The 21,029-nt window shown below is 33.3% G+C and overlaps 1 protein-coding gene across 2 annotated transcripts in view; it reads left to right on the top strand.

The window, feature by feature from the left end:
* The window catches only part of Gapvd1 (GTPase activating protein and VPS9 domains 1), a 120,760-nt gene that overhangs the window by 77,317 nt on the left and 22,414 nt on the right, over positions 1–21,029 (top strand). For both annotated transcript variants that reach the window (XM_035366190.2, XM_085811798.1), the window contains exons 21-23: positions 2,403–2,469; positions 5,999–6,113; positions 10,953–11,025. In XM_035366190.2, the coding sequence (XP_035222081.2) occupies positions 2,403–2,469; positions 5,999–6,113; positions 10,953–11,025 (255 nt within the window). The remainder of the gene's footprint in view (positions 1–2,402; positions 2,470–5,998; positions 6,114–10,952; positions 11,026–21,029) is intronic.

The following is a 21,029-nucleotide window of genomic DNA, read 5'->3' as shown; positions in this document are numbered from 1 at the left end:
TCCTTAATCTTCGAATTGGATCCGGCTTATTATTTTTTGCAGACTGTTAGAGCAATTTTATAAAAGTAAGCTTGAACTTTCGATTATGTCAAATAGAATTTCCGATATATATTTACTACAAAGCGAAAGTATGTTTTGAAATCCGAAATCTGTTTATCAATTTCACGCTGCGCTGGGGATTGGAAGTTGATCTGTCAGCACTATCCTTATCTTCAGAGCAGATGTTTTTATTTTATTTGGTTTATAATTCCGTACTAAGTGTAGTATTTCATCTCGATATACTCTGTCTTTGATATGATTTAAATCAAGTTCCTCGTCATTATAATTCGCTTCCGATAGTGAAGAAAGTGACCCAGAGGTTATTGAAAACGAAAACATTTCGATTGACAAATTAGTCGGTATTCTCAACACAGCAATTATAGGACTTGAACAGCAGAACTTTGTAACTAAATAAGAAATTATGTCTGTTTAATAGAATTAAAGAGAAAGTATTATCACATGAAACGAAGCAACTTACATTGAAGGAAATGTTTAATAAAGTAAACAAATAAATATTAAGCTTTTTCTTTTTGTAAATTTTGATACCCTTTAGATCATAATTGTTCTTTATTTCATAAATTACGGTTTCATATTTTTAATTTTGTAATTTCTGCATGCCATCTTACCAGATTTAAACTGATGATCTATAATCCGTAAAAATCGATAATCCGGAATCGCCAAAGTCCCGACGAGTCCGGATTAACGACTTTTGACTGTATTTGTTATATTAGTATTACAAAAAAATTTAATCAAAATATCAAAACTGATTGAAGAACGGAAATTAAAATTTGCAAAAAAATGGATATCAAGGCGTATAGCTTCAAAAGCAAATACTATTAGATTATATAAAGCAGCGGTTCTCAACCTTTTGACTAACGAGCACCATCTAAACAAAAATGTATTACATTTATTCAGTCAAAATGACCCTACAATAATACGAGAAATAAGATGCATAATTTAAGATGTCTGCTGTTATATTCCTAGTAAATATTAAATCTGTAAATGAATTGCCAAGGGATGTCTATATTGAAATCCCCATTATTATAATAATAGAAACATCTCTGTCTACAGTAAATTCTTCATCAAACAATAAAGTAAAATATTTCATCAGTGCTCTAAACAAGAGCATCTTCTTCTGAATTAATAGTTAGATGAATATATACGGATGCTAGAATAAGTCTTAGATTGTCCATTAACAATTGCATCAACCATACAAATATCGCCTGCTTCTGAATCCTATATTATCTTACATTGCTTAACGGTCAATTCTCTTGGTTTGCAATCTACTACACTTGTCATATTTCTATAAATTGAACACCAAAACTTGCCGAAATAAAATAATATAATATATAGCAAACACCACCTGAACACACTGAGTGTTTACACATGACCTTGCCACTCACATATCACGCATAGGCTTGGAGCTTTGACTTCCACAAACTTTCGCTATTTTTGGCACATTAGTATGCATATACCCTTTCCCAATTAAAAATTTTTTGTGTGTGTATACTACTCTTGTTCTCTTTCATATATCTAATGATGTATTAGTTAGATTGATTGTAACATTTGTAGTGCCAGAAGTATAAGCATACTTGCACATCTCAAATTTTCTTTCCCATCAAACCATTATGGAGGAACTAAATTCTTCATTAAAAATTTAGTATTTTCATTATTCTGTTTTTTATTTCTGCATATGTATGTAGTGTGATTGCAAGTCTTTTTGACATGAAAATGGTTATAAGTAACTAATACTTGAACATAAAAATTTAAGAATATTGCTGACAGAAATAGTTACAATTAACTGAAAAATTACCATTATCACATTGAACTCAGATGTCTCACTGATTCACAATTTTTCAGTATTTTTTATTTTGTGTAACCCCGTTTTTTGTTGCTTTGTTTAGTAAACTTTAAATCTTAGTATTATTATATTATTTTATGTAAAGTAACTTTACAGATTGAAAGCTAAGATTTGCAAACATACAGATTTTGATATTACTTATCACCTAACCACAAGCTGTGCTCAAGTACTGCACTGAGAAAAAAAAAACGTAAATAAAAGAAAAGAAAAACTTGTGTGTTTACAAATTATAAAAAATAATCAATTAGAAAAAACTTATTTCTACATGGACACTTTGATGTAATTTCAAGCATAAATTTTATTGTTAAATGTGCAAATTTCATTTATTTGAAAAAATTATTTAATATGCTAATGGAGTACTACATATAGTTTCTTTTAAATAATTTTGAGATTTAATTATTTGTGTATATTTTTTTAAGCTTCTCAGATGCTAAGAATTAAGGTTTGAACTAGTTTTAAGTTTTTACTTTTATATTTTAATTTAATATTTTACCTTTTATAGGCTATCTTAGTTGAAAACTTTTTGAATCTTCTCTTCAGCTATGTACAAAATGATCCTATGTGGCAGAGTAAGTTTTCTCTAAACGTTAATTATTTTAATGGTACATGCAGAGATTCTGTAAACATAATGTTAATATTTAGGTAATTAAAGTATTCAGTATTCCTGTCATATATTGTCATCTGCAGTAATACATTTATTTAAGAATTATACTACCCAGGATTTCAGCCAGTGGCAAAAATTTTTTGACTCTCCAATTCTTGATTATTTATCAAGTTTTAACAGGGACTAAATAGTTGAACTGGGAAATAAACATAGTAACAGCATGTTTCTACATTATAACAGAAAGGAATAGATTAAACATAATGGCAAATGAAAGTTATCTTTCTTATAAATTCTTGACGTGATTGCTTTTATGAAAAGCCACCCAGTCGGCTAGTCGACTACCCACCACTAGTCCGCTATACCACGTATAGTGGTTAGGAGAGTCAACTGTGATACCGAAGGGCCCGGGTTCGAACTATGTTAACTGTGGTTCTCACTCTGGTAGACCTGGGAAAGCACAGTAAGTATGCCAAATTGAATTGCAAGAGGGAAATTTGCCATGATGTTGTGTTGGAAAGAACGTTTCTCTATCACGAAAAGTATGAACCTTTCTCTTTTCTTAATCTCAAACATGTTATCATATTCGTTTTGCTATGATGAAGTAGTAATTTAAAATCCTAGAGACCATTGATTGACCTTTTATTATTCACCAGTCCTTATATAGCCTTTATTTTCACAACTTCACTTTTTTCAATTTAGACATATACTTTCAGTTACAAAAATGTTTTTAATGCTGCAAATGTTCTTATCTTGGCACTTTTTAATTTTGAATATTAATTTTGTAAAAATTAGAAAATTTGTCCTTTGATCCATATAGTTAAATTTAGGTAAAATACATGTTCATTTTAAAAAGTAAAACACAAAAAGTTTGACACTTCTACAAAAATTAACAAAGATATTTAATTTCAAAATTCAGAATTTTTAACATAATTTATAACTGGTTTTGCGGGGTCCATTGAAACAATTAATTGGAATAATTCAAGGTTGATTTTTTTTTTCTCTGATGTCATTTAGTGGTATTCTTGTATGATTTACAGTAATATTCTTTTAAATTATTTTGTTATGTATGGTATGCCAAAAGAATATTCACACAAGTGATTTCCAAGTTTTTATATGCTAAAAATACGTTTTTATTACTTTATGGTCATAAAGGTCATATAAAAATGTCATGAAACTAGACATATGTTCCATTTTGAGTTTATGCTAATAATGTAACAAGTTGGGGGTGCCAGTGTTGAAGCCTGATATTGTTTTCAAACATTAAATCTATAAGATTTTATGAATAAGATCTCTTTTGTGAGAAAATAAATATTGATTAACAATTTTCGCAATAATCTGCATAAAAGTGTTTATCACTTAATCTGTTAATATCAGAAACATTTTTGTAAACTGATGTTTCATTAACAGTTAGGTAACTGAAGCCATTTGATTTTTCAGTTTGTTTACAATCTCTGAATATCATTTCAAACTTTAAATTATATACCTTGGACAGCTTTTGTGAGTGAGAGTTGAATTTTTTGTGATTTTCTAAATTTAAGCAAAAGGTTTGGCGTTATTGTAGGGAAGTGGGAGAAATACCTTATAAATTGTGCAATGCTTTTAAATTTTTAATCCATTCTGTCGCCAGTTTGGCATGCTATGGCTAGCTAATGAATCACAATTAACTCAGTATAATTTACTTTCATTGGCTTTGCTATTTTTTGCCTTTTTGTTCTGTTGCATATTCATATATTTGTTGCTTTATTTTTGAGTATTTCTCCAACTGAAAATTCTAAATGTTTTTTTGTGAACTGAATTTGCCTTTTTCTACAGCATCAGTTATTTTAATGTTATCTTTGAACATTAATCATTTGCTTCTAGATGCCATATCAAATAAGTTGTGAATCATACAACCTAGACATATGATTATTTTCTTGTATATTAATAAAAAGCAGAGATTGTATTATCCACATTCTGTGTCATGTGATTTTTTTATAAAGACAGACTGGAACTTCAGTAGAAATTGCATAAGAATGCAAAAAGACTATCTTTGTAAGAATTTTGTTTTACAAAATGTAGAGAAAATGTTGGAATTGCATAAGAATGCAAAAAGACTATCTTTGTAAGAATTTCGTTTTACAGTATGTAGAGAAAATGTTGGTGATTCATCCTTGCAATACTTGCACCACTTTCATTTAAAGCTTATTTAGTGATTCAAATTTCTTTCATCCTCCTGATTTTTGCACTTTCTCTTTCAAACAAATGCATCATAAAGAAATAATTCTCTGCCCACTTCTGAAAAATGCTGATTTCAAAGAGGTCAACATTTCCTTGTTCCTCTATTAGAAAAATCAGTTATCAGAGGTTTAAGCTACTTGATGTCCTGTCTTATGGTAAGTGCTGACTTATGATCTTCAGATCTTATTCTTAAGGTCTGGAGATTCTTGGAAGAATTCATATCAGAAAGATTAGTTATCAGAGGTTGAAGCTAACTGATGTCCTGTCTTATGGTAGGTACTGATTTAATATGATCTCCAGACTTTATTCTTAAGATCTGGATATTTTTGGGAGAATTCATACTTTCATTATGATTCTCATTTTGTGATCCATTAGGTTTTTCCTTCTTTTTTAATCTTTTATTTTTCTGAATTTTGTACTTTGTCTTCAGAATGAACACACTTTAAGTAGAGATATCTTTTCTTTTTAATTTTTAATGTAAATGGTCAGTCTATAAGAAAATTTTAAAACTGCATTTTTCCCTTTTCCAGGAAATGAACATTAATATCTCATTTCAGTACTCATATTTCAAGAATTGTCCATTAAAAAGGGAAAACTTTTAATGAACACCACTAAAAAGGGTTGTGTATGAACATAGGTTTAACTGCATTTTTATTGCAGTAATCTGCATTGAGATGACATTTTTTAAAATTACTTAGTAAGCATTACTTTCTTTTTGTTGTTGTTGCTCCCACATTCCTAACTCCCCACTAGCTGAGTGGCTGAAAATGTAAAGCAGTAGTTCCTCCAACATTATTTTCTTGTACTTGAATTGATTGCTTTCATAGTTTTCTGTGTGTGTAATGTGGATATAAACCAATTTTCATATATTTTGTGTGAAACAATTCTTGCTGTTAGACTGAGAGTCTTCATATTGTTGTCATAATCAAATAATTCAATCCTCCAGTTTCTTTGATTAAGGTACAGTAAACCTGTTTTATTATTATTAATATAGTTTTCTTCATTTAAATAGTACTGGTGTACTATAAACTATTATTTTTTTCATGTAATATTTTTTTTAATTCTCAGCTGCAATATATATATATATATATATATATATATAATGAAATAGTAAGCCAAATCATGCATTTATCTCTATCTTCCTTTTGAAATTTTGAAAAATATTATGTTAATTCTATTGCTTTAATTTTATAAACATTTTCAGAAAACTCTTAGCAAACTTATTTTTGTGTAAGAAGTTCTTTGTGTATAATAAAAATTATCTCTTGGGTTCTTAGCTGCAAATGAAATTCAAATAGAGCAGGCTAAAGCTGTTATTGAGCATTCAGTCATGAGCAAAATATATACTTTCGCTCTTCATCCAAATGGAGATGGTGATGTCTTGCGAGATAAGTAAGTTTTTCTTTACAAGTTTTTGTTGCATTATGTGTAATAAATAAGATTGTCAAGAAATATAGTGGGTTTTTTTTTTTTTTTTTTTTTTTTTTTGTGTGTGTGTGTGTGTGTGTGTGTGTGGGAATATGTTTTGCATTTTGGGAAGAAGGGTTCTGCATATATATCTGCATTTCATAAAAATGACAGTTTTTAATGTAAAATTAATATTTTGTAATATTTTAAAACAATTTATATAGAGAGAGATGTAATACACTGTTATTATTGCTTGGCTGATTGCTTCAGAACTTAATCTAATTGGGTAAATTATACCGTATCACTACTTAAAGTTGAAATGCTTCCGGTTTTACACTTCACATTGGACAGAAGCCAACAGTTTTGAATTTGATAGCTACTACATAAAGCCAAAATACAAATGACTGTGCCCCAGTTGCTGAGCTGAAAGGAGATTTAAGTGGCAAATTGTTATAAAGGCATTTTAAAAAAAATTCTATATTAGTTATTTGAAGAAATATTTATTTCTCTTATTCTTCTTCAAACAATTAAACTTATTGATACTTTGTATTTTAATACAAACAGGTGACTGAAAGAGCATCAGAAATGGGAACTGAACAATTTATACCAAGAATAATAGGGGGGAAGAAGGGAAATTAATTAGTATTGGAAAAGAAAGTAACGAGGAATTGAATTAAAATATCTAGAGTTGTAAAAATTACTTTTGATTGCACTTTATATTGTCATTACTATGGCAGAAGCCATAAACCTTCATTCTGTATGGCTTTCCACTTTGATTTCCTATGTCGCAGTTCAGTGCCGAAAGAGAGAGATTCATGTTCTGTGAGTTGAATACGTGGAAAGTTTTGTTTAAAATCAAGAATTTGATTTTTATCAAAACTGAATGTGTGCTAAATTTTTAAATATTTTATAAACTGATATTACAATTGTATTGCACATGGAAGCATTTTTACATGTTCATTTGATATATGTATATTAAAATTAGTGAGCATTTCATTTTATATGAGTAGAAATTCTCTATTACACATATATAATTTAATTTTTATTTTTTTTATAATTTATGGTGCTTTGCACAGTGAGCTGAGATTTTTTTTTTTTTTTTTGCTATGATATTGTTGCAAGAGATCTTGAGTTAGAGAAGATTAGATTTCATATCTACAAACTTTTGCAAAACTTAATTAATCTATGAATACTCTTCTAATTTTATTTGTTTACTTGCAAAATAAACTTTTTGTAAAGATGCTGGAAATTGTTTTCTTTTCATTTTTCAATTCAATGAAATTCATTTCAATTAAAATTCTTCATTTTTGATTATTTCTGATTTAATGAAAGCGAATGTGATCATATCAACTCAGATTGCAGACTGATTGCCATGTCTTATCAACCTGCAAGGCAACCTTCTCATACAAAACTTTTCTCATTCATACGGAATTTTTGGAAAAGAGTCTACTTCGCATGCATTCTTCCCATTGCTTTTGTAGCTTGTGTCTGAAAGTACTATTAATGGTGCGATCCAGTGGCTGTAAAATTTTGTAAGCCCAACTGGTATCACTGACACATTGGCACTAAGTTTTTTTTCTTTGGATTTTATGTAGCGTATTCGGAAACTAAGTACCGTTTCATTCTAGCGCTGTGGTAGGCGCCCCGCGCATGCGCACTAGTCTTTCTTGTTCACTGACTTTCAATTGTCGCCATTTGGGTTGCTCTATGTTGTGTTTTCAGTTTGCTGTGCACATTCAAAATGTTTAAGACAATTAGTTCTTCCGCTGACTGTGAGATTTGTGCTGTTATTAAATTTTTGAACACGAGGAATGTTAAACTGGCCGAAATTTATCGTCAAGTGACAGAAGTTTACGGTGAATGCGCGATAAGTGATGGAATGGTGAGAAAGTGGGTAAGAATGTTTAATGCAGGTCGAACAAATGTCCACGCTGAGGCTCGGAGTGGTCGACCTTCTGTTGTCACCGATGATTTGGTAAGGAAAGCTGATGAAGCAATTCATGAGAACAGACGCTTCACAATGACAACTCTTTCAGAGGCATTTCCACAAATTTCACGTACTGTTTTGTTCGAAATTGTGTCTGACCGCTTGAATTATCGCAAACCGTGTTCCTCCCGATGGGTTCCAAAAATGCTCACTGATGTTCACAAAACAAAGCGACTTGGTAGTGCCCTGACATTTCTCACGCGGTACAGTGATGAGGGAGTAAACGTTTTAAACCAAATTGTGACATGTGATGAAACTTGGGTGTGTCATTTTACACCAGAATTGAAACAACAATCGATGGAGTGGAGACACACTCATTCGCCGAAAAAACAAAACTTCAAAGTGACAATGTCATCACAAAAAATCGTGCACTGTCTTCTGGGATAGGAAAGGTGTTTTGCGTACTGAATTTCTTCCCAGAGGTGAAACCATTAATGCGGCACGATATTGTGAGACTTTAACAAAACTAAGGCATGCTATTCAAAACAAATGAAGAGGAATTCTCAGTAAAGGAATGGTGTTGCTTCATGACAATGCTCGTCCCTATACTGCTGGTGTCACTCAATCGTTAATTCGACAGTTTCATTGAGAGCAGCTCGATCACCCGCCGTACAGCCCAGACTTGGCGCCATCCGACTATCACTTGTTCCTGCACATGAAGCGCGAGCTTGGTGGCAAGCGCTTTGGATCTGACGATGACACGAAAAATGCTGTGGAGTCGTGGTTATCGAAACTGACGGGAAGTTTCTTTGACGACGGTATACAAAAACTGGTCACCCGCTATGACAAGTGTTTGATCATTGGCGGAAACTATGTTGAAAAATAGTTTAAGACATGTATTTTCATGTAAAAATAAAATTGGATTCAAAAAAAGTGTTTTACTTTTTTTTTTTTTTTTTCCCCAAGACAGTACTTAGTTTTCGAATACGCCTCGTACTAAATGGGATCGCATCATTTATAACGATGAATCTCTGAGGTTGGAAAGAAGCACCTTTTCTTTTTAGGTAAATTTTTCTATGCCTAAACAGCATGACTTCTTTACATATCCATCCTTTCTTGTTGGTGCAAATATTCCCTTTAGGGAAGTTTTCTTTCGGAACTGTTTTTCTTTTGGAAATTATCAAATGGGTTAACTTCTCTCCATTGGCAGTGCAGTCTAAAACACAAATAGAAGTTTTTCACTCCTAGTAGTTAACACTAAAATAGTTTTTTCACCTGTTGAGTGAAGAAATGGGCACTGCATTCTTATTAATTATTTGACCTCTATTCAAATTGTGTTCTTTAATTTTCTTAGATGGGTATTCCAAAAAATATTATCTTTTTTTCAAGCCAGTTCATGGGAAGCTTCTATCCAACTGTTGTTTTGGTCCTGACAGATAATGTTTTTTGCTTCATCAACCAGAAGCCTGAACTTGATTAGGTCCTCCAACAAAGTTTTTAGTGCCCATTCGTTGAGCAATTACTTTTCATTGAAGGCAGATTCTACTTGTTGACACTGATAGTCCCTTTTCTCCATTCTGTATTGTCCATTTCTCTAAATTATCTTTCAAAACCGGTCGTGCTATGATACGAGTCCAACAAGATCTTTTATTCTCAAGCATTTTCTCAAACTTTTCTTGTTCGGACTTCCACCAACAAATATATCTCTCATCAATTTGAAATTCTCAATCCATAGCCTGATTTCCAATTTCTGTTGCTTTCTTCACTGCCAAAAGCTCAAGTAGCTATATAACTTTTTCTTGGAGTAGGAACTAATAATAATTTTTAAAGATTAACAACACGAACAAAAAGGTAAGCGCTGCAGTAAGTGAGCAATAAGCTCCAAGGCAGTGAGACATGTAAGATTTAATACAGAACTTGGTGAAATAAAAGTTCATGTGTCTGTTGAAAAGAAGACATGGTCATCAGAAGTATAGATAAAACCAAGTTCTGCTAAATGTGCAGATTGCAGTGTCTTTACACTGAGCACACCCTATTGTAGCTCCACATGAGTTCAAACTTACTGCACAACTTTAGTGCAACCTGAGTGCACATATGAGGCCAAAATGTTGCAGTGAATTCTGCATTAATCATTTCAGTTGTGCATAACTTACAATCTAAATTAGCAAAGTTTTAAAGACTTAGGAAAAATAAAATTCTTTCAGATACACCACAGCCCAAAATTTTTAACTTTCCAACACATCTTAACCACAGCTTATTTACCCAAAATTATGATAGTTAGAAAATTATTTCACATTCGGCTTACAACAGAATTTGAATAATGCAATTCTATTCACAAATGTCACCTTGAACTCATTTTGACACTTTGTGGCTATCTCGAACTTGTTTAATATACCATCATTCATTGACTAGTGATTCTCTCAGCTGGTTTTAAATAGTATTGCATTTCTATAAAGTGATGGCAGACCATTCTTATACATAATGTTTCTTGATGTAGTTTGTTTTCATTTATAACATATCTTAATTTAAAGTGAGGAAAGCAATAGCATAACTTCAAACTACTTTTAGTCAATTATCACTTTTTTGTAATTTGTTCCTTAGTTTTCCAGCATATTTATTACTATATTTAGAAAGATGTTATAATGAAATGAGTATTTTTAATACACTTCAGATTACAGTTTTAATATTTTATGTGTATTGTTTTTGTTAGAAGTGCATTACATGTAAAAGGCATTATCTTATAATTTGAGGTGTATTATTAGATATTAGATTGATAGGTATTATTAATGAAAAAAACTGGTTGAATAATCCATTTTATTATCTGTGTACAGAAATATGTGTGTGTATATTTTAAAAATTTGTTTATTAAAGTAATTTTCAAATGTTCTTATTCATAGGGTTCTCCATGAGCATATGCAGAAATTATCACAAGTTATTACACCCAATCATAAGGACTTGAGAATACCAAAGGTACAATTATTATTTATAAATTTGCTTTTTTCACATAAATTTATATATTAATAATTGTGTGTTTATGAAATATATATGTTAAAAGTTAAATGTATTGTGGTGTAGTGTTAATGCTTCAACGGTGTGGTGTTGAACTCCAATGAAAACGCTAATGATGGAACACCACATGAAAATTTTATTGAACACCCAAAAAATGGCTACATACAATCAACAAGAGAAAAACCTAAATCTATTTCTTAAAATCAAATTCTATGCATTTTACGTGCGAGAGCAATACGGGGCTCTCGAGTTTGCATTTTTAACATTGCCAACAATTTAATTATTTTAATAACAACTATTTGAACAACTCTTGAAAACGTACTTGGAAGCTAAATAATAATAATTTTCATCTTATGCTCACGAGACATCCTTGTCCGTTTTAATCTGCAGTTTCTTCTTCCTTTATGCGACCTTATCACAACTCCTCCCCTCATAAAGGAATTTTTCTTGACTATGGAAAGAAAAATTCTAAATACTTTTCACTGCTTTCAAAACACAAGTGGTAACCATTTAAGTGATAATAGAGAAGCCTGTTACATTACCCTGCACTTATTTCTAGATAACATAAATGCACAAATACAACAAAAATAATTTAAACTACTCCTAATGTCTGCCTCATACAAAGTACATTCCACAAATTTTAGAAAATGCTAATACTTAAGACAAAACATTTAATTCTAACAATTTTTTGAAAATGAAACACACAATGCAAACAATTTTGAATCTACACAAATATAATTCCAAAACTCTACAAAAATCATTTTCAACCATTTTCATTAATTTTTACCTTACTTTGTATCCACTAGTGATATTCAGTCACTAGACTAGGGCATGACTCAAGCCATCTGCATTACCGTGTAATTTGCCTGGCCTATAAACAATTTTAAAGTTGTACTGTTGGAGACACAATGCTCCGTGAGTCAAAGAGAATTTGATTCCATCATTTTGCTTAAAAAAGTCAACAGATTATGATCCATCTGGATCTTGAATTTTTGTCCGTCTGAATAATGATTTAGTTTCTTCAGGCCGTAAATAATGGCTGCTAGTTATCTTTCAGTGGTGCTATAATTTCGCTCCGCTTTAGTAAACTTTTTGCTAAGATACAGTATAAGATGTTCCTCCCCATCCTAAATTTGAGACAACACAATGCCTGCACTATATAAGCTGGCATCTGTCTTCACAATAAATTCTTTACAATAATCTGGGGCAAATAAAACCAGACTTTTTATTAGTTTGGTCTTCAGTTTATTGAAAGCCTCGTCGCACTCTTTTGTCCAAATCACTTTTTCTTTTTTGTTTTCCCCCTTCAAAGCGTCTGTCAAAGGTGCTGTAATACGGATGTCTTTTATGTACCTTGCATAGTAGCTTACAGTACCAAGGTAGCTACGTATATAGCCTACAGTACCTGTGTTTTAGTAGTGGGGATCGGAAAATCTCTTGATTGCTTGAATCTTGGCCTCACTAGGCGACCTTTTCCCAGACCCTACTTCTTCACGACCCAGAAATTTCACATGGTCTTGTGCAAATTTGCATTTCAAGGGCTTAAGTCAATTTAGCCTCCTGAAGGCGGCCTAAAACTACATCAAATACTTCATATGCCTGTCCCAAGTCAGCGAAAAGACTGCGATGTCGTCAATATATGGTAGAACAAAACTGTCCAGCCCTCTTAAAACTCAAGCGATCAATTTACAAAAATAGAAAGGCTCATATAAAAGCCCAAACATCATTTTCTTTGGAATGAAAAATCCAAAAGGCATCACAAATGTGGCATACCTCTGTGCACGCTCTGTGAGTGGTATCTGGAAGTATCCTTTGGTTAGATCCATGATTGTAATAAATGGAGCTGCGCTGACTTTTTCTACCACTTTTTCAATATTGGGAAGAGGGAAAAATTCGGTCATAATTTTTTAATTAAATTTTCTGTAGTCTGTACAAGGACGGGAATCTTTTCCTGGGACCTCTACTAAGATCATAGGTGAAGCATAATCAGATTGCCCGACTTCTATGACTCCTAACTCAAGCAACCACCTAATTTCCTCTTTTAGGATGTTGGTTTGCCTCGCCGACATTCGGTAAGGCCTGACTCTAACCGGAGTCTCATCAAACAATTTAATATCCATTTCCACCAAAAACGTACAGCCGGGGTCGGACGAAAACATCGCTGCATACTTCCCTATAACTTCCTGGAATTTTCCTATTTCCTCTGCTGAAGCTCTTTCTTCTAGCTTCTATCTCCAACTATTTTCCAAGCATCTACTTGAGTTGGATCAGCCAAGGAATAAGGAATATCCACTTCTCCCTCAATATCTTCCATGAACTCCTCCATCACAAGATTCACAAACTCAGGGCGCTGATAATAAGGGTTCATCAAATTTACGTGATAAATGGTGTCACTGCTACACTTACCCGGAATCTCTGCTGTATAATTGGTTTCGGAAATCACACTAGTTACTTTATCTGGTTCTATCCAGTTTACAGCCATTTCGTGTGTTTTAGACGTGGCTAAAACAAGCACGAGATCTCCGACCTTAAACCTTCATGCAACAGCATTGCGATCATACCAGAGTTTCCTTTTACTCGGACACTCTTTCATCTTCTCTACAGCCAGCTTCTGACACTTCTTTAATCTGTTTATTAAGTCTAGAACATACTCGACCACAGTGGGGTCTGAACTTTCTTCCTCTAGCCAGTTTTCATACACGATCGTTTGAGGCATTCTCCAATTTTTTTCATGTACTAACTCGCAGGGATTAAAACCTGTGCTCTCATGGCTAACAGTTCTGAGGGTGAACAAAGCACATGGCAAACATTCTTTCCAGTCCTTCCCGCTTTCCAAACACAAAGCCTTCAATACCCTTTTCAAGGTGGAATGCAACCTTTCAACAGAATTGCTTTGAGGGTGACACACAGAAGAATGATACACCTTAATTCCAAACTTGCTAAAAAAACTCAGATGTAAGTTCACTGGTAAACGATCTACCCAAATCACACTGAATTTCCTTAGGGTAACCTGATCTAGAAAAGATTTGTATCAAGGCTTGAATCACACTTTTAGAGCTTAAATTCTGTACAGGAATGGCATCTGGATATTTGGAAGCAACACAAATAGACGTAATTAAGTATTTATTTTCACGCGAACTAGGGATCAGAGGTCCTACTGCATGAATATTTAATCTGCTAAGCACTTCTGATAAAACGGGCACAATCTTTATTGGGGCTTTCTTTTTATCCCTATTGTGACTTACATGCTGACAAATATCGCACGTCCTCACAAATTCTTCAATTTCCTGGTAGCAATTAGACCAGAAATAGTGTGTCAAAACTCTATCCTTGGTTTTTGTTACCCCTAAATGACCAGAGATTTCCTCGTGGCATATCTTCAAGATCCCTTTTCCAAAAACGAGAGGCACACACTGCTGACGCTTATCTTCCCCTCTTTTAGAACCTGCTACTCTGAATAGTCTTTCCTTGACAATTATAAACTCTTTTTCATTTTCACTTTCCCTTTTCTTCCACGGGGCCGCTAAACTAGCGCAAGTTTTTTGTGCTTCCGAGAATTCTGCTGGTGAAACATCCACAGGGATAGATCTTTCATCTAAACTAATGTCTGGAATTTTAACTGCCTCCTCCGTATTACTGGTTAACTTCCTTTCTTCTGAGTGCTCATTATTGATGACCCTTTCAATTTCTATCTCTTTCTTTTCTTTCGATCTGGAATCTAAGTCTTCTGCACTTGCTCTCTCTAAACTCCTGTGCGCATGCACCTGACTACGAGTCTCCACAACATTCAAGAGAACCGGTCATTCCCTAATTTCCTCTATCAACTGTGCAGTTTCATTTCCTAACAAATAGTACTCCTTATCTAACTCTACTGGAGTAACTGCTGCTGTTTTGCACAGGCATTACACTATAATTCAATAAACTCAGGAACAATGGACTGTATTATATCTCACTTTAATTCTCATTAATTTACATCATTCATGGCCACTCGAAGCCACGAATTCTCTCACCCGCTCTTAGCTCACAATCTCATGTCACAAACTCCAAGAGCTCAAGGCGCATGCACCGACGCTAGTAATGAAAGGCGTGCGCAGGCGCAACATACTGCCCGCCTTGACATGATGTAATCATTCAAAATTAAATCTTACAATAAAAAAATTACACAGAGTGACAATACGAAATACAGGTAAATAATTGTAAACATCAAATAATAACATCAACAAATCAAACTACTATAATAAGAAAATACAATAATTAATTACAAACATACTTTTTGTTTAATTTGGCATAGGTAAAAGACAAATTTTATTAATTGATCTTTTAAAAATACCTCTTTTCGTTTTCACTGAAACTACTCTAACCTTATTGTCTTTGCCTAAGAATATCTCTACGATTCTGCCAAGAGGCCAGTTACATACAGGAACATTATCAATCTTTAAAATTACCATAGTTCCAACCTTGACGTTGTCTTTTTCAAAGAACCATTTAGTTCTTCCTTGCATTGCACTCAAATAGTTATTTCTCCAATACTTCCAAATTGTTTGTACTATTTTAGTCAATTTTTGCCAGCTCTTTAATCTATTATCGTTAACGTTTAAAATATTAGGTTCTGCAATAGCCGTGATAGGTCTGCCTATCAGGAAGTGGCCTGGTGTCAAGATATCAAAATCCTCTGGTTCGGATGATAAAGGTTGCAAGGGCCTAGAATTCAAAATGCCTTCAATTTGAGCAATTACTGTAAGAAACTCCTCATAAGTTAGTTTCAAGTTGCCTACTACGCATTTCAAATGAAACTTAACAGATTTGACACCTGCCTCCCAAAGACCTCCATGATTGGGAGCTCTAGGGGGAATGAACGACCAATCAATACTCTCACTCGATAAATAATTACCTAATTCATCATCTGGTTTGCTGACTAGCCTATTCAATTTCTTTAATTCTGCGTTACTACCAACAAAATTGGTTGCGTTATCTGAAAATATGCGTGCACACTTGCCTCTCCTGCTGAAAAAACGCTTTAAGGTTGCAATAAATGCTTGACTAGACAGGTCCGTTACCAACTCGAGATGGCCAGCTTTGGTAACAAAACAAACGAAAATGCACACATACACCTTGTTAAGGCGACCTTTTCTCTGATGTGGGTATTTTATAAAATAAGGACCAAAAAAATCAACTCCAACACAATTGAATGGAAAATTCGGGCTGACTCTTTCTTGAGGGAGTTGACCCATAAGTTGTTGATAGGGCACTGGTTTTGCTTTGAAACATACGACACACTCATGTACTATTTTTCTACAAGTGTTGCGAGATTTTTGAAAACTGTCCACACTTGCGGCAAGGGACTTTCCGCGAGATGTGAAAAATAAATCCGCTTCCTTCGCCATTTGTTGAGGCGGAAACCAACTTTCAGCTTGCCTTACAGAAATATGGGCTGACGTTTCTCAATCTAATATCTCAAACAATTTGTCTGATATTATTAACTGCTTCAGAGCTTCAAAATCAGATACTTTCCTCAATTTTAAGTAATATTCGAAATTTGTGGTTAATCGCGACACGAACTGCACATGGGACTCATTTACGCGTTGAGCCTTTTTAAAATTTTCTAAAACAATTTGTGGTGTAGGTTCGAATTCTTTTAGAATAATAGCTTTTACTTTTTCATAGTCACTTAGCTCCTCATCTCTAATATACATGATAATGTTCGAAGCCCGTTCCCCTAACAAGTTTAACAGTATTTCCGCTTTAGATTTCTCAGGCACATTTTTTGTCGCGAAAGCTCTTTCTAAAGACGAGAAAAAATAACTCCAGTTTTCAGGTTTACTCGGAACCTTCAATGTTAGTGTTCTTATACTTTTAATAAGAGAATCTAAGGAATCGGAACTTTCTCCTTTAGTTTCGTTTTGATCATTATTAACACTTTTGGTTTCAGCTCGCAATCGAGCAATTTCCAGTTCTGTTTTACATCTCTCTAATTTAATTTGTTCTAACTGTAATACTTTAGCTTCTTCAGATTTATGATGCTCTACTATGGAATTACCCAACTCTATTACCGAATTTGGATCGGATTTAAAAGCTTCACTACTTCTAATCATTAAATTTTAAATCTGTAACAGTTATCTTTTCACTTAATTCTATATTCAGTTCTAAAGCCAATAGCTTTAAATCCTCTTTAAGTGTACCTTTTATCAACATTGTACTCTTAATGAAATAACACAAGGTAATAAGTAATTCTTCTCAATTACTTAAACACAGTAACACAGTATATAAATTTTCTCAAAACTCTTACACAGTATCTCAAAATAACAAAATGGCACTTTATTCTTAAATCGAAACTTCTGACTTACTTGTTACTTGTAACTAACTCATCCATAGATCTCTGGCCCATGACGGACCATGATGTTTTGCACAGGCATTACACTATAATTCAATAAACTCAGGAACAATGGACTGTATTATATCTCACTTTAATTCTCATTAATTTACATCGTTCATGGCCACTTGAAGCCACGAATTCTCTCACCCGCTCTTAGCTCACAATCTCATGTCACAAACTCCAAGAGCTCAAGACGCATGCGCCGACGCTAATAATGAAATGCGCGCACAGGCGCAACAGCTGCTTTTGTGGTGACCACACCAAAATCACCTTCAATGGTGACTTTCACCAAAGGTAAACATTTACATTCTGTGTCCAAAGGCTGTTTCACCCATACAGTTTCCCTTAATAACTCACTAGTATTATTCGAAGTACTATTACACAGATCTATTCCTGCTCCAGTATTTCTCAGATATTCTCTCTATCCCATTAATTACTGCTTTCTTGAACTACAGCTCGAAACATTTTCCTAAACTCTCCGTTCCTAGATTATTCACCAGATTAGCCTTATTCTTTTCCAGCGATGGACAGTTAGGTCGTATATGTCCGTCCTTTCCACATTGGTAGTGGAAAATAATCCACTGTTTCTCAAAACTTGCTTCATTGAAAATTTGCTTTTCTATGCTCCTCTGATTTAATTCTTTGATGACCAATACTTTTCTGATTATAACTACAATTGGAATTTACATACTGCTCTCTATCTTTCTCGAATGGTTTCTTTAACCCCGCTCTCTGTTCTAACTTCCTCGTATCTCTTCACAAAGCCTCATACTTGTTGCATTTCTCTGCTAAAATGGAAGCTGTTTTAAATTCTTCCCAGTTGTCTAAGTAGTGTTCTCTTATTTCTAGAGGGACTCGCCACTTAATTTGCTCGGTGAGCATAAATTCTTTAAGACTTTCAAAATCTTAAACTTCCACTGAATCTAACCAATTCGCTAAATACATTCTCAATTCATACACTAAATCCACCCATAACATTCCGTTTTTTCTAGAATGTTCTTCAAATTTTGTTTTAGTGCCCAAGAACTAAGCTCGAAGCTCTGCTTGAGTAACTTCTTAACATACTGATAATCATCCCCTTTATCCACTGGTTCTTTCACTATTAACTGGGCTACATCGTGAGGTAATAAAGGAATTAATTGCAAGACCCAATCAATTTCATTAACATTCTCTTTTTGAGCTTGTTTCTCAAATAGCATAAAGAATAATGAAATATCTATATTACTCGGTTCAAAACACGATACTAGATCTTTCAAATAAACTTTTTTTTCCTCTAGATTGTTCAACTGTCGAAACCGTGGAAGCTAGGCTATTAGTCTGAACCACATTCATCAGTTTTAACCTTTCCAATTCAAAAACTTGCTCCCGTTCCACTCTCTCTTGTTCACATTCCTGCTCTGCTCTCTCTTGTTTGACTATTTCTTCTGCTTTTTCCTGCTCAGCCGTAGCTCAAATTCTTGCCACGTATTCTTTCGCCGCGTATTCTTAATATGTCCTCGGCGTTTAGAATAGCCTGCCTAATTCCTCTTACTCTATTTGCCGGAGACACATTTGTATCAAACTCCTCCGCTAACTCCAATAGCAGAGCTTTAGTAAATTTCCTCATAAACTCACCCATTAAGGAAAATTAAAGAAAAATAACCTACCCCAAAATACAATAACACAAAAACAACAGCAGGTCTATCTCTCCAAAACTGAATAATTCCCTAACAATTCTGAACACAAATTGCCTTACAACACTTAATGATAATACCTGTGCCTACATACAAAACGTATACTATAAAAAAAAAAAAAATAAATAAAAAAAAAAAAAAAAAAAATGCTAATTAAGAGGCAACCTTTTCCTGCTCTATCTCAACTATATAAATATTGTCCTCTAACTCTGGACTGATTTAAAACTAAATTTTTCTAAAGCATACCGTTACAATATTTCATACAATTTAAACAGTTACTAAAACAAACAATTAAATTTCAGTTAGCAACAGTAACCACAAGACTAACTTCCAATAACCGCCAGAAAACTTTTCATCCCCAAAAACAGAGCTATATCCAAAATAAACCTAGTCTCAAATAACTGGCATAACTTCTCCAAAATCACAAAAATGGTACTCGCCAAATTTTGAGACACCTTCGATTGGCTCTCCTGGCACTAACTTGGATGCTCTTCCGTGAAATTTCACTATTTTGCAGCACTAGATCACACTTCCTCTGGCGTTTCCTTCTGACACACTGTCACTTTTCACTGACACTTGTTACTGAAGAGGCTTCACCACACGAACTGTCCTTGCACGCAAAATTAGATCGTTCTTGTGCAGAGAAGAGTCTTGACTGCTCACGTAAAACTCAAGTTCACAGGCAAAAAAGTCCGTTCCTAAATTTACTCTGAGGAACAATCCCTAAAAGCTGCCACCAATTTTTAATATTTACTGCTGTGGTGTAGTGTTAAGTCTTCAACGGTGTGGTGTTAAACTCCAATGAAAACGCTAATGATGGAACACCACATGAAAATTTTATTGAACGCCCAAAAAATGGCTACATACAATCAACAAGAGAAAAACCGAAATCTATTTCTTAAAATCAAATTCTATACATTTTACGTACGAGAGCAATACGTGCCTCTCGAGCTTGCGTTTTTAACATTGCCAACAATTTAATTATTTTAATAACAACTCTTGAAAACGTATTTGGAAGCTAAATAATAATAATAATTTCATCTTATGCTCATGAGACATCCTTGTCCATTCTAATCTTCAGTTTCTTCTTCCTTTATGTGACCTTATCACAGTATATTAATTTGCATATTTTAATTGCCCTTTTTTATTATGAGACTGAATACTTTTATTCCTCCCTCCTCCTATGTGAAATTACCTTTATATTAAATAAATTAAAATTGCTTTATAGCAGCATCAAAAGTTGTACTCTTTTATGCAATACATTTCAAGCACAAATTTCAATATGCTTTGTATAAGCACATGTGTAGGATCAATATTTAAGGTAATAAAACACTTAACATATTTTTAATAACTTTTGAAGTATACATAAATTTAATAGTATGTATGATTATCTATTATTTAAAGGAAAAGTGTTAGAACTACCAAATTTTGCAGATAAACAATAAATAGAGTGACACATAAGAGCAAAATATAAATGAAAAGGGGAATGCAAGCAAATCATATTTTGTTTTAAGCTGCAAAACAGAATAATACTTAATGGAACTTCTTAGATCTGCTACCCTACCCTACAGAATCTGGAGAACACCAAGAATACTAAAAAGTAAGGTTTACAGCATGCATGTCAAACTTATAGCCCACAACAAATATAATTGTGCTCCAGTCAGTATAATTCTGTGCTGCAAAAGTTTTAAGATGAATTTCTAGTTTAATTTTAAAAAAGTCTAATTAAACATAAATATTAATAACACAAAATATGCCAGTGACCAGTTACTAGTCATAATGCATCAGTGCACCATTTTCTCTACCAATAACTGTGAATATTTTTTAACTGCCAATAATAAATATCTACCCAAAGTACTCTATCACTAAGGAATTCACAACCAAGTTACTTTGATCACTACCACCATTAAAATTGAGAT

This window comes from Stegodyphus dumicola, chromosome 2, assembly GCF_044657685.1.
Source record: "Stegodyphus dumicola isolate Sdum_Otavi_A_Nest chromosome 2, ASM4465768v1".
NCBI classification, from domain to species: Eukaryota; Metazoa; Arthropoda; class Arachnida; order Araneae; family Eresidae; genus Stegodyphus; species Stegodyphus dumicola.
This window is presented reverse-complemented; position numbering and strand designations above follow the sequence as displayed.